General features: G+C 39.1%; 1 protein-coding gene across 1 annotated transcript in view; it reads left to right on the top strand.

Annotated features, from left to right (window-relative positions):
• The window catches only part of DIAPH3 (diaphanous related formin 3), a gene marked incomplete at both ends in the record, with an annotated part of 257,494 nt that overhangs the window by 9,878 nt on the left and 234,996 nt on the right, over window positions 1–12,620 (top strand). Inside the window, one exon of the mRNA XM_082008899.1 lies at window positions 307–339. Within this exon, the coding sequence (XP_081865025.1) occupies window positions 307–339 (33 nt within the window). The remainder of the gene's footprint in view (window positions 1–306; window positions 340–12,620) is intronic.

Consider the following 12,620-nt stretch of genomic DNA (forward strand, 5'->3'; position numbering starts at 1 on the left):
AATACAACTTGTTTCAAGCTGTGCTTGGTTTATATTCTTCTGGTATTATTTTGTCTAAGGATCAGATTACAGAATTTTTTGCATCTATGCTGTATTTCCTGTATAACTTGGTGTGTACTATAAGTCAACAAAGTACAACTTGCCAAGAAATTATTACTTCTTTTCAAGTGCCATGGTTCAATACTGTTTAACTTGCATGTTATTTTGAGTAACAGTAAGTATAACTGATGCTTGCTTTTTTGTTTGTGGTGTTTTTTGTTTTACTGCACAACTGTGACATGACTTGGTTTCCTGTTTGATTTACAGCACTTAAATATCAAGACACTGACAGATGATGTGGTAAGACAACTTAAGTTTTGCTTTGGCTTTGCTAAGCTAATAACATTATTGCTAATGCAATAGAAATAACCTTATTGATAAAAGAAGCTGGCTTAATTGTGAGGTTAATTTAGTTAATTTGCAAAGTCTCACTGGACTGTTAATTATCTGTAACATACTCGGTGCCAGTAGCAAAAATCTATGGATGGCTTTGAAGGATGCTCTGATCATGGCTAAATGAGCTTGGCACAGGTGATTGTGCCAGTTTACATGCAGTATAGTTAAGCTATCCCTGACTATATTAAAGTTACTTGGGCTGCATGGCTAGCTTAAAATACCCCGTTTAACAAACTAACAGTTGCTTGTAAAAGTCGTTAATGCTTGCTTCAAACAATGTTACGTATATTCAGTGTCATGCTAACGCTGTGTTTCTCAAACTTCATGTCTCTTGAATAGCAGATGAGGTTCTGTATCACAAAGCAAAGTCTTTAAATTTACCTAGGAAGTGATGTTCTTTAGGCATCTAAAGATAGCTGTTAGAGTTCTTGCTGAAGTACTTCTGTGCATAACTGAGAGCTTGAGTGTAGACAGTGTTATGCTGGACAACGTGCAACACACTTGTGCTGAGAAACACTGCTGTTTCCTAGCTTAAGAACCAGTGGTCTGGTTATTGTTGATTAGGTGTGCAAAGTTAATACTGTTGAGCATATTGCCTCCACCTATCATTTCTAGACTGACTTAAATCACCTGTTGCTATTTCTTTAGCAGAGTTTCATAGGCTAGAAATGTTTATTAAGAAATTTGAGTCTGATGGGTTGGTAATACAACCTTGATTCTATAAACTTGTACTTTATGTTGGAAAGCTGATGAAATGTTCATGGTTCTCTCAAACCAAAAGTATTTGTAACCAGAACTTAATGTTGGTAGTTTCATGTAAGGGTTATAGTCTGAATGCACAAGACCTTGCTGTTTGATTTTTGTGGTGTGGGTTGGTTTTGTGGTGTGGTGTTTTGTGTTTTTTTTAAGTGGCTAGATTGCTTATTGTGCTTATCCTTTCCTTAGCCTGTTGGACTTGTCTCACTTGTGATAGTAGTCACCATAAGTCAGCAGGTTTATTGTGTTTGTTAGAATAAGGACAAAGAGCCTCATAGTTCTGTAGTAAGCTATCTTCTTCCTGACTCCTTAAATTTCTCAGAGCATACTGAAGGCCTCTGCATAGACTAAAGAAATGTCACCTGCAAAGTAGTACCAAATTGTCCGTATATTATATATTTTTAAAGGGAAATGTCAGCTGTTTACTAAAAGGCTAACAATAAGAGAAAAAAACAATTGCAAGTGTTGCAGTGGCGTGCGCTTTAAACGGTGGGTATTTTGTCTGCTTGCAACTTTGTCTTTGAACAGAGGTATGCCTTCCAACTGACGCTTTTTGTCCCTCTAGCTGAGATTTCTGTTGGTTTAGTCTTTGTCTGATTCTGGGAAACAGCTAATAATACTAAGTATCTGAGCCCCAGGCAACTTAAATGTGACTCAGAGCAAAGTGGTTTTGACATTTCATACCAAGCACAAAAACTGGCAAAAGTATTTTTTCCAAATTCTCTTTGCAACAAGGGGGAAAACTGTAGTAAGAGAAGATTAAGTTGAAGGTTTAAGATTACTGTATTTTGTAGCTTTCAATGAAATAATATATTTCCTTTCTTCTCATGGGCAATCATTTCCATGTTAACTTGGTCTCTGTTGCATTATACTTTATAGATTATGTATATTTTATTACTCCCAGGCTGTTTCTTAAAAATAGTGTTGTATAACAGTGACCAGGAACTTTTTTTTCAATTTAGGTTAAGTTAGCAACACCTTGAGAGCCAAAAATGCAGACTGCTTTTCAAGATTTGAATTATTTTGCATTATTCCTGCGATGCTGGTGAATTGTCTGCTTTTAGTGACAAATCCCCACTAAGTTCAGAAACACCTTGCTTTTTACACAATCAACAAATAGAATCATAGAACAGTTTGGGTTGGAAGGGGCCTTTAAAGGACATCTAGTCCAACCCCCCTGCAGTGAGCCGGGACATCTTCAACTAGATCAGGTTGCTCACAGCCCTGTCCAACCTGACCTTGAATGTTGCCAGGGATGGGGCATCTACCACCTCTCTGGGCGGCCTGTGCCAGTGTTTCACCACACTTGTTGTGAAAAATTTCTTTCTTCTATCTAGTCTAAATCTTCTCAATTTTAGTTTAAAACCATTACCCCTTGTCCTATCGCAACAGGCCCTGCTAAAAAGTCTGTCCCCATCTTTCTTACAAGCCCTCTTGAAGTACTGGAAGGCTGCAATAAGGTCACCCCAGAGCCTTCTCTTCTCCAGGCTGAACAACCCTGACACATACTTCTTTTAGTTTGTTTCTTATGAAGGCAGGGATCTTACTCTTATTCCACAGAGGAGTGGCAAGTAGGTATCTGAGAAATTACCTACCTGCAAGATCACTGTGGAAACAAGGCTGTTTTCTATCTCAAGTGTGCACACATTACAAAAAATGGTTTGTAAGGCTCATAAAGATTAAAAAACTGCATAATAACAGAATTTTGTTAAAAATATGTAGACAAAAATGAAAGGTATACTAAAATTCCTTATAACATTAAGTTATGTTCACTGATTTCATCGCAATTGCTGTGAAGATAAGAGGCTGTATAATTTCTGGTGTACAGAGAAACAAGATTCACAGTGAAATATGTTCTATACATTCAAGGTGTCACTGTGCACAGGCCTAAACTCTGTAACTTTTAATTTTCTGCCATTAGTTAATGTAGTTAATTAGTTAAATGCTTTGCTCTCAAGAAAGGTAAAATCATCTCTAGGAGATTGATTGTATTAAGAATAAGAAGTCATCTAATGAAAGAGATTCTTCTGTGTATCTCTGTTTATGCAAGTCTTTCTCTTACTAAAAGCTCTACTGCTACCAGTGGAATTTCTCCTATAGTAAGAAGTTAATCTTGTAGAGCAATTTGATTGTCCATGAAAGAATATACTTTTTTAATCTTATGGCGTTTCAAAGAGGAAAAAGATGTGAAGAGTTCTTTGACTCTTTCATTGGAATCATTGGAAGTAACTTATTTGATCTTGTGAAGTGTTTTTGCTGGTAAGGGAAAATACTGGATTGCTTTGACTTCCAAAGATACTGAAAAAAACTGATGCAACCTGTATTCTCCTGCGTGTTCCCCATCCACTAAAAATAATAATTATTTCAAATGAAGACATAGGGTTTGTTCAACTTTGTATTCTCCTTCCTTCCCATGTTGTTAATGTCCAACTAATTCTTAGTTATATGTCTACACCAGGGTGTTACAGCAGACTCTCATGACTGAGCTGTTGTCTTTTGTGACTAAAATGACTGGCAAAATGTCTGGGAGATTGAGCTGTGCTGTAGTACTTGAGCATATTTTCCAGATGTGAAATTGTGTTTACTGAGTATATAACTAGCGGGCAGTCAAAAACATGTGAACTTGCAAATTGAGGGTGACAGTGCGTTTTGACCTACAGATCTATAGGGCAGAGTGAGAAAGACACCTAGAGAAAGAGCAAAGCTATAAGCAATACTCTTGTCTTTGTGCCTTCAGCCAGGAAATTAAGATTTCATACCTGTATATTTCATATCAGAACTCTGCTAATAAATTGTGCTTAGCGATCATCATCGGTGTCTTGATGATCCATATATCTATGTGTGTCTTTCTCCATGAGAATGGGAGTGGGGAAGCGAAGAAAGATGATTACTCAGTAATTCTAGTAATGCAGTTTAGGCTAAACCATAACAATTCTGGTACTTCATTATGAAGAGACAGGGTTACAGAAGTTGTGATACATTTGTGCCAAACAACACATTTCATGTAGTCAGGATACTTGCTGATACTGGGTTGCCTACTCTTTTAGAATAAAGATTTTACTCCATCAACTTAACTTGTGTGGAAGTTTTGCTGTTCACGTGGTGAAGAAAACACAGAGCCAAGACAATCGTTACTTTGCAGCATTTTGATCTGGTGGCTTTAGGTTAACTTTCTTCTATAGGAACAGCCACGAGCTTTGCACAGGGATTTGAGGATAATATTTTACCATTTCTGTCTTATGAAATTGGTGTAGATTCATCTGCTCTGTACAGCTGGAGAAATAGAATATGAACAGTTACAGTAGTGGTTCTTATTCTTGTTTCAAGGGCATCAAATCTGTTAGCTTCAACCTTAATGTGATGAGAGGATTTTGCGTGATGTGATTTATATGCTTTACATGTTCCAGGCATCACTGTTCTTTGTGCTAAACCAAAGTACAAGGATCACAGAGCTAGTGCCAGAAACCTAAAATCCATATGGTATGATGCAGCTGTTGAGTCGGTATGTTAGCTTGCATCCAGACTGATGCACTTCATGTCTCACCTGGTAAGCCCTGTCTCTAAGAATGAAAAAGAAAGGAAAAGCCAAGGAATCAAGTAAGATTCTTCATGGTGGATGAAGAAACTTTAGTCCTTTGTTTCTTTTTCAGTATATCATGAAGTGTGTCTTCCATGGAAAAGCCACTGTACCATGCTAGTGCTTACCTTGAAAAAGGATAGCTTTTTTGTGAATTCATTTAGGGTTTTTTTTTTTTCATGATTCCAGATAATGTTTCAGTTGTAAACTCCTTTTGCTGTTGGTTGTGACGGGCCCACTTTCATAACTTTCATATCCTGCATAAACCTAATTCTTCCATCTGCTACCTGCTGATTTGATACAGCTGCTATTTTTTTCCTAAATGCTGGGATCCAATCACTGCAGTAAATACAGTCTGAACAGTGTTTATCAAGAAATATAGCTTATGTTCATAGTGCTTGTGTATTTAAAATTTAGGTTGCTCAGCAAAGAATGAGATATTTGGTTAGGTCCACCACTTTAAGTACAGTTAGCATTCCTTTTTAGATAAAAACCGCCTGGCTAGGTATGTGGACAATGTGCATGGTAACTTAACTTTAGAGACCTACAAGATGTTGAATGCAAGCTTTTTCTCCAAATATGGGCAATAGGAAACACACTTCATATGCAAAGTCAAAAATAAACTTTTATTCTCATTTTAGGAATCTAATCTGTATATAATAAACAGCTGTTGTTAGTCAAATTGCATTGATACCAACATTCATAGTCTAAATTATCTCTGTTAAAGTTTCATTAAACACTGTTGGAAGTTGTTCTAGAAAACCTCCTAGTATTTATTCTTTTTTTCTGACATTGTGCTTATTGTTCCACTACTTGTTTGGATCTGAGGGCTTCAGTCTGCATATAAAGAGGAAGGGTAAGACCCAGATGTTGTAATGTTCTGTCCTCAATGTAGGTCACCTCTGCTGCTAAATCATTCCTCTTATTCCCTAACCACTTCCTCTCTGTGATGGTAAATAAGACCAGCCATGCCAGTCATTTCAGCTTCATTTGTTGGTTCCCAGAACATTCACAAAGCAGAGGTGTTAGTAGCATTCCTCAGAAAATAACTGTTTTCTCCTGTTTGCATTATTCTAGGAGCTATCATCTGGAAATGGTTAATCATCTTCAACCAAAATTGTTCTGTTAACTGGAAACTGAGTGTAAGCACCGCAGTTTTGAGAGTTATAACAATAACTTGTAATAAAATATGATTGAGAATCTATTGTCGTATTTGTTTTTTACATTTAGTTAAAATTCAACAATATAAAGCAATTAAAACTCTGCTTGTAAATAGAGCGTCTGTGTTTGTAAGAATGATAATGAATTTATTGGCTGACAAAGCATCCTGCATATGTCAGTTTTGTATTAAACATGACCTCCAGTTGTTAACAGTCTCAAAGATGGATAGTCCTATGAGAATTCCCTTAGTAAGTCCTGTTCCCTCAATAGTAGCTGATGCCATCAGGTTTTTCCATGGATGTCCCATTTTCATCTGACCAGCTGTCCTCTGTCCCTGAGAAGGGCACTGAATCAAGGGTGGAGTGAAGCATTGGCAGAACTAGTGAATTCTTTCAGTGATCATGAATGTGTTTATACACACGTGGATTTTATTTTTTAGGAATTTCTTAATATAGCAATACATGCTCTGATATGTTAATTAACAGTCGAGGGTGGGCAGAAAAGGAAGGCAGGATAGCAGGTTTGTAATACCTTTCATTCCTGCACGTGTAGCAGCTCTGTTAGGAGCTGATGTCATCATAAGCTGTTGAGCCAGCAATTAGTCTAGCAATAACTAATCCATTGATTCCTGCACTGTCTAGTGTGTAAGTTCAATAGAGAATGGTATAAGAAGGCTTCACTGAGATCAAAATGGGAGCACAAATAGATGTGCTTTCTAGGGACCCGATCAGAAGGTGTGATGACCCAAAAGGTTTGTATTATGGATCTCTTTGTGACTTTGATTTTCAGGTCCATGGTGTGTGCATAAAATCACTTTATTTCATTGGCTCTCAGTGGAATAGTAGAGAGCCTATGAAATAAGGAACAAGTAAAACTTTGCCAATCATCCTGTGATGGTTGCTTCATTTTTGGCTCTTAGAGCTATTATTCTTGCTGTCAGTGATTCAAATTCTGATACCCAGTTTACAGTCAGTCTGAAATCAACTCTGAGGCGGTGAATGCTGCATATCTAGGTGTCATGGTTTAGCCCCAGCCGGCAACTAAGCACCACGCAGCTGCTCGCTCCCTCCCCCATGGTGTGATGGGGGAGAGAATCGGAAGAGTAAAAGTGAGGAAACTCACGTGTTGGGATAAAGACAGTTTAATAGGTAAAGCAAAAGCCGCGCACACAAGCAAAGCAAAACAAGGAATTCATTTACTATGCCCCATGGGCAGGCAGGTGTTCAGCCATCTCCAGGGAAGCAGGCCTCTGTCATGTGTAATGGTTTCTTGGGAAGACAAAAGCCATCGCTCTGAAAGTCCCTTCACCCCTTCCTTTTTCGCCCTAGCTTTATATACTGAGCATGATGTTAATATGGTATGGGATATCCCTTTGGCCAGCGTGGGTCAGCTGTCCTGGCTGTGTTCCCTCCCAGCTTCCCGTGCACCCCCAGCCTTCTTGCTAGCAGGCCAGCATGAGAAGCTGGACTGTCCTTGACTACTTAGCAACAACCCAAAACATCAGCATGTTATCAACATTTCCTTGTCTCAAATCGAAAACGCAGCCTCACACTAGCTTCTGTGAAGAAAATTAACTCTACCCTGGCTGATACCAGGACACTAGGCTTGTCATTTTATCTCTCTGCGTAATATCATGGGCTTTCTATATATTTTGGGAATGTCTAGAATACTATTAAGAGTTTCAAACAGTGAAGGAGGTCATCATAGAATGCTTGATAGCAGGTTTGTGGGCTTTAAGCCCATTTGGACTTGATAATCTTAAGGATATTTTCTAACCTAAGTGACTATGAATGATTCTGGTGTTTTAAGTAGCAAAAATTGTTCCTATGTTAAGGATATTTCATCTTACTGGTAAGGTGGCTATGAATGTGTGAGCCCTGTTGGGTAAAATAAATGCTTCGTTCTGTTAGGGGGGCAAAAAAAGTGTAAGGGGGAAAATGAATCCTGTCACCCAACAGAGGCAAGGCTGCTGAAGCTCCATGCTCCCCAGATCCAAGCAGTAGCAAGGCTGACTGCATATTCCCAATAGGCACCTGCACAAACACATGCATGCAAGATGTATTTAAAAGACGTGCAGATGTGGTGCTTAGGAACATGGTTTAGTGCTGGACTTGGCAGTGTTAGGTTAACAGTTGGACTCGATCTCAAAAGTCTTTTCCAACCTAAATGATTCTATGATTCTATGTATATGCATGGTAGGCCACATAGATCAACAGAGCCAGCCATAATGAGTGTCATCCTGTTACTCTCTTTGGTTGATGAGAGTGAAGATCCATTAATGGGAAACATACAATGTGAATCCCTCTGGTAGTGGGCTCACAAGCTCACTATCTGGTTGCTGGCCCCCAGATCCCAGACTCCACTGTGGCTGGCACCTGGGTTGCATGAGACCCTGAGGTGGCAGGCTCTCTCCAGTTGCTGATACAGACCACCTCACTCATGGAGAGACATGTGTACGTGCCCAACACAGAGCTTTTTGGCAGCTGGTGGGGCTCACCTGGTCCCTCTGATAAGCAACTCCCTTTGTGGCCTTGTCTTCAGAAACATAGACTTCACACACAGACAAAAATCTCTACCAGTTGGCTGGATTCCCTTTACCCCTGTAGATGCAAGCTTCCCCAGTAGCTACCCCTTAAGAGACACAGATACAGGTGCCTTTCCCAATTGGTATGCCCCACCACCCCTGAGCCTGTGGTCTCTTGGCAGCTGTTCAGAGCTTCCCTTATCCATCCTCTAGCCAGCTCCTCCTCTCATCTTGCAGATCTTACAGATGCGCATTCCTCTGCTCCCAGGCCACTTCACCTTCTCACAGGCTAGTCCACCTTGGTAGTTGCGAGTGATCATTTGCTCACCACTCCCTCACTCTAGTTGCTAGCACCATGGACACAACTGAAGTGCTACTCAGGTTGCTGGTACTTAAGTTCACTCACTCTGGTCTCTCCAGTAGTTTATCTATGGTCCCTCTGACTCATAGTTCGGTCCTGTTACTGACACGTGGGTCTCCATGTGCATAAAAAAATAGAGTGTTTCACCCAGGAAAATAGTTGGAAATAGAATTTAATAAGGTAGGATGGACTGTGCTGGTTGGGTACAGGGCAGGGGCCAGACAATGCACCAACTAGCAAACTGTTTACACGTAACTGGCCCCTTCTATCATTTTTCTATGCTTCTTCCTCTCCAAATCACTGAGATCCATCCTTTTCCCTGCCTTTGGTTCTTCCCTTAAACATTGCAAAATAAGTCTTGCACAATCACAAAATGTTTTTCTTTTTCATCCCATAACATGTCTTCTAACCCTATGCAGTAACACCTCTCAGTCTGAAAGGTGCTCTGGAGAGCTGATTGTGTTGACTCATGGGGTGAGTGTCAGACCTGGACTATAGGGCAGAGGTTTTGCTGGGATAGCTTTGGGAGGAACCTGGGCAGCATGTCTCTTCCTCTTAATCAATGATTTGGGTTCCTCACACCTGTTATTGTGCCTCTGTGTTTATCTAGGCTTGTGGAGATAAGCTTTTGATGGGCTAATTGTTCCTGTGATGAGTTTGGGAAGATATATATTTGGATTCCACCACCCACCATTGTCTTTCTATGCTCTTTTGTTTGAGTGCAGATGGACTTTTTAGTGCATAGCCTTAAGAGACAGTTTTTCCTTTAGTCTTGATCCCACTGCATAAATCTCTTTTCCTTTTGTCCTTCATACAGATAATGGACTGTCATGGTTTAAGCCCAGCCTGTAACTAAGCCCCACACAACTGCTTGCTCACCCCCTTGGTAGTATGGAGGAGAGAATTGGAAGGGTAAAAGTGAGAAAACTTGTGGGCTGAGATAAAGACGGTTTAATAGGTAAAGCAAAAGCTGTGCACACAAGTGGCAAAGCAAAGAAAGGAATTCATTCACCACTTTCCATCGGCAGGCAGCTGTTCAGCCATCTCCAGGAAAGCAGGGAAACGGTTACTTGGGAAGACAAAAGCCATCACTCCGAATGTCCTCTCCTTCCTTCTTCTTCCCACAGCTTTATATGCTGAGCATGTTGTCATACGGTATGGAATATCCCTTTAGTCAGTTGGGGTCAGCTGTCTCAGCTGTGTCCCCTCCCAACTTCTTGTGCACCCCTAGCCTACTCGCTGGTGGGGTGGTGTGAGGAGCAGAAGAGGCCGTGACTCTGTGTAAGCACTGCTCAGCAATAATGAAAACATCCCTGTATTATCAACACTGTTTTCAGTACAAATCCAAAACATAGCTTCATGCTAGCTACTTTGAAGAAAATTAAGTCTATCCAAGCCAAAACCAGCACAGGGCATTGAAGAAAACTTTTAATACATCCTACCTGTGTCAGTTGCTTGCTTTCAAGTAATTTCTTTAATGTGGTTGTACTTAAAAATATTAATTAGAAATGAAATCCATATGGGATTTGAACATTGCTCTGATTATATCACCTTTGAAATAAGTGATCACATTTTCTTATAGTACTAGCATAATTTTTTATATTTAAAATCACAGGAGAACTTCATCATTCAGTTGCATATCTTGTCTGCCAAGTCATTATTGAGACAACTTTTGCCTCTGTAGATGCTGTCAGCACTGTTACTGTGTACATATAGTGACTTGCTTTGCACCTCATACACTGCTAGAGCTTGTCAGCAGGGTTTGACTGCCATACTTCTGAAGCTGTAGTTTCACAGAGCTTTGTGATGGAGCAGAGCAGTGGAAGAAACACTTACCGTAAGACAGTTCTAAACTTTATTACAGTGTAAGGGGGCTGTAATTTCTACCAAGGCTTCCTGAGAATCTCAGACTGGTAAATGTAAAATGCTGCTGAAGAGCAGTCTCATGGTAACTCATGTTCATGTGTTGACCATAGTTTACTTTTCACTGTGTTTGAGTTCTGATGTTAAGATTTTGTTTCAGTTGCCTTGTTGTCTTTGTCTTATGGAGAATGTGAACTGGTGGAATAAAGACTCCTCATGCCTTTCCTGCTGGGGGATCTAATCTTAGGAATGAGAACTGTGTGAATTATATTGCTAACAGCTTCTCTGCTGTCCTAGTTAAGTTTTGTTTATCTTTTCCTTCCTTTTCCTACCTTAAAAAAAACCCCAAAACCAACCAGACCAAAACCCCTGCCTTTTGACCAAAAAAAAGACTTAGGACTGTTTTGGTTAGTTTTTGCTGTCAAAATAGTGGTGTATCTGTGTTATTTCTAGTCTTACATTTGGATAGGAAACTCTTCCTACCTTCAATTTTTTTCCTTTCCAGAGTTAACTTTTATTTTTAGTTACTTTCACTTTTCCTTTCAATATAACAGAATTTTTAAAGACCACTATGCAACCTATATTGTGGTTACGTTTCATTGTGGTTTCATTTTTTTTTTTACAGTTTAGAAGAGAATAGTTTCTAATGAAAATTTCTGCAGTATTTTTGTACTCAGTATTTAATTATGTTACTATTGTTTCTTTTTAGATTATGTATCTGAAATAATTTTCCTCATCTTTGGTAACACTGTGCTATGATGATAGGAATAGATTGTTGTTTGAATTAATGAGCTGTTATATTAAATTCCCTGTTATGTTTTTGTAGAGGGTATTGTAAAAATTCTAGCTTTCTCCTTTGAGTTCCCATAAGTATTTAATTGCATTCTTTATTTTCTTCTCATTCCTTATTGCCTTTGAACTCTTAACTCTGTGTAATCTACTCTGAGTTCCATCAGTGCATCAAAACAGATATGAGTTTGGAGAATTTCAAAGAGGCTTTACTGTGGAAATACTTTGTATCAAGACCATATGAAGCACTTTTTATTCTTTGGTTAATTTTAATGTTGTCCCTACAAAGACCTTAAGGGAAAAGTTTGTCCCTTTCAAAAAAATTATTGTCCTAAAGTCCTTGTATGGGCCTGTATGTATTTATTGGTAACATAAATAGAAGAAGAGGGCACACATCTTGAGAAAAGATAGAGGGGCAAACCTGCTTTAAACTGTAGTGGCACTTCATATGAAAGCTGACTTGAGGTATTCCCCGTTGGTTAGCCTGATTTGAAATGTTTTTGATGTAACATGGGAGATTATTGAAGTATATTTTTGCCGTTTCCTCCTTTATGCACTTGGATCGCCAGCAGCATCAGTGGTAGATTTCATTACAACCAGGCAATGAAATTTCCATTCTGTCTGTATAGTGCTTTCTGTGGACCATGAAATTATTCGCATGTATGGAATATTGAGAGGTATTAACTTTTTTGAAGCGCTATCAACTATAATTCTGTCTAGAGTACCCACACTGTACTGCTGTGCAGGTCTTGTTGTGAATTTCCTTATTTTAATCTATGGAAATCATATTTTTAGGCTGCATTGTTTTGAATTATTTAAAGGAATTTGTTTGACACATGTTTAAATGTGCTTATAATCGTAGTATCTCGCTTTGTCTTACATGTTCTGCCTGATCAAATGTGTTCCAAGAGTGTGCTTCTCTCCTCTAGGACAAGTAATATAGTATTTGGTGAATATGGGGAATATGAATGTTATGACCTAATCTGTAACGTTGCCAAGTATCTACTACATGCATTCAAGAGGAGCTTAAAAACAAGGCGTAAACTAAAAATGTGAACAGGTGAAAGGAAGTGAAATACCCCTTTTCAAGGATGAACTGTCTCTCATCCCTGAGCTGGTGCTGCTTCTTCCTAGTGGAGCAAGAGTACCTCCAG

The sequence above is a fragment of the Phaethon aethereus genome, assembly GCF_964289735.1.
Source record: "Phaethon aethereus genome assembly, chromosome: 1".
Lineage (NCBI taxonomy): Eukaryota > Metazoa > Chordata > Aves > Phaethontiformes > Phaethontidae > Phaethon > Phaethon aethereus.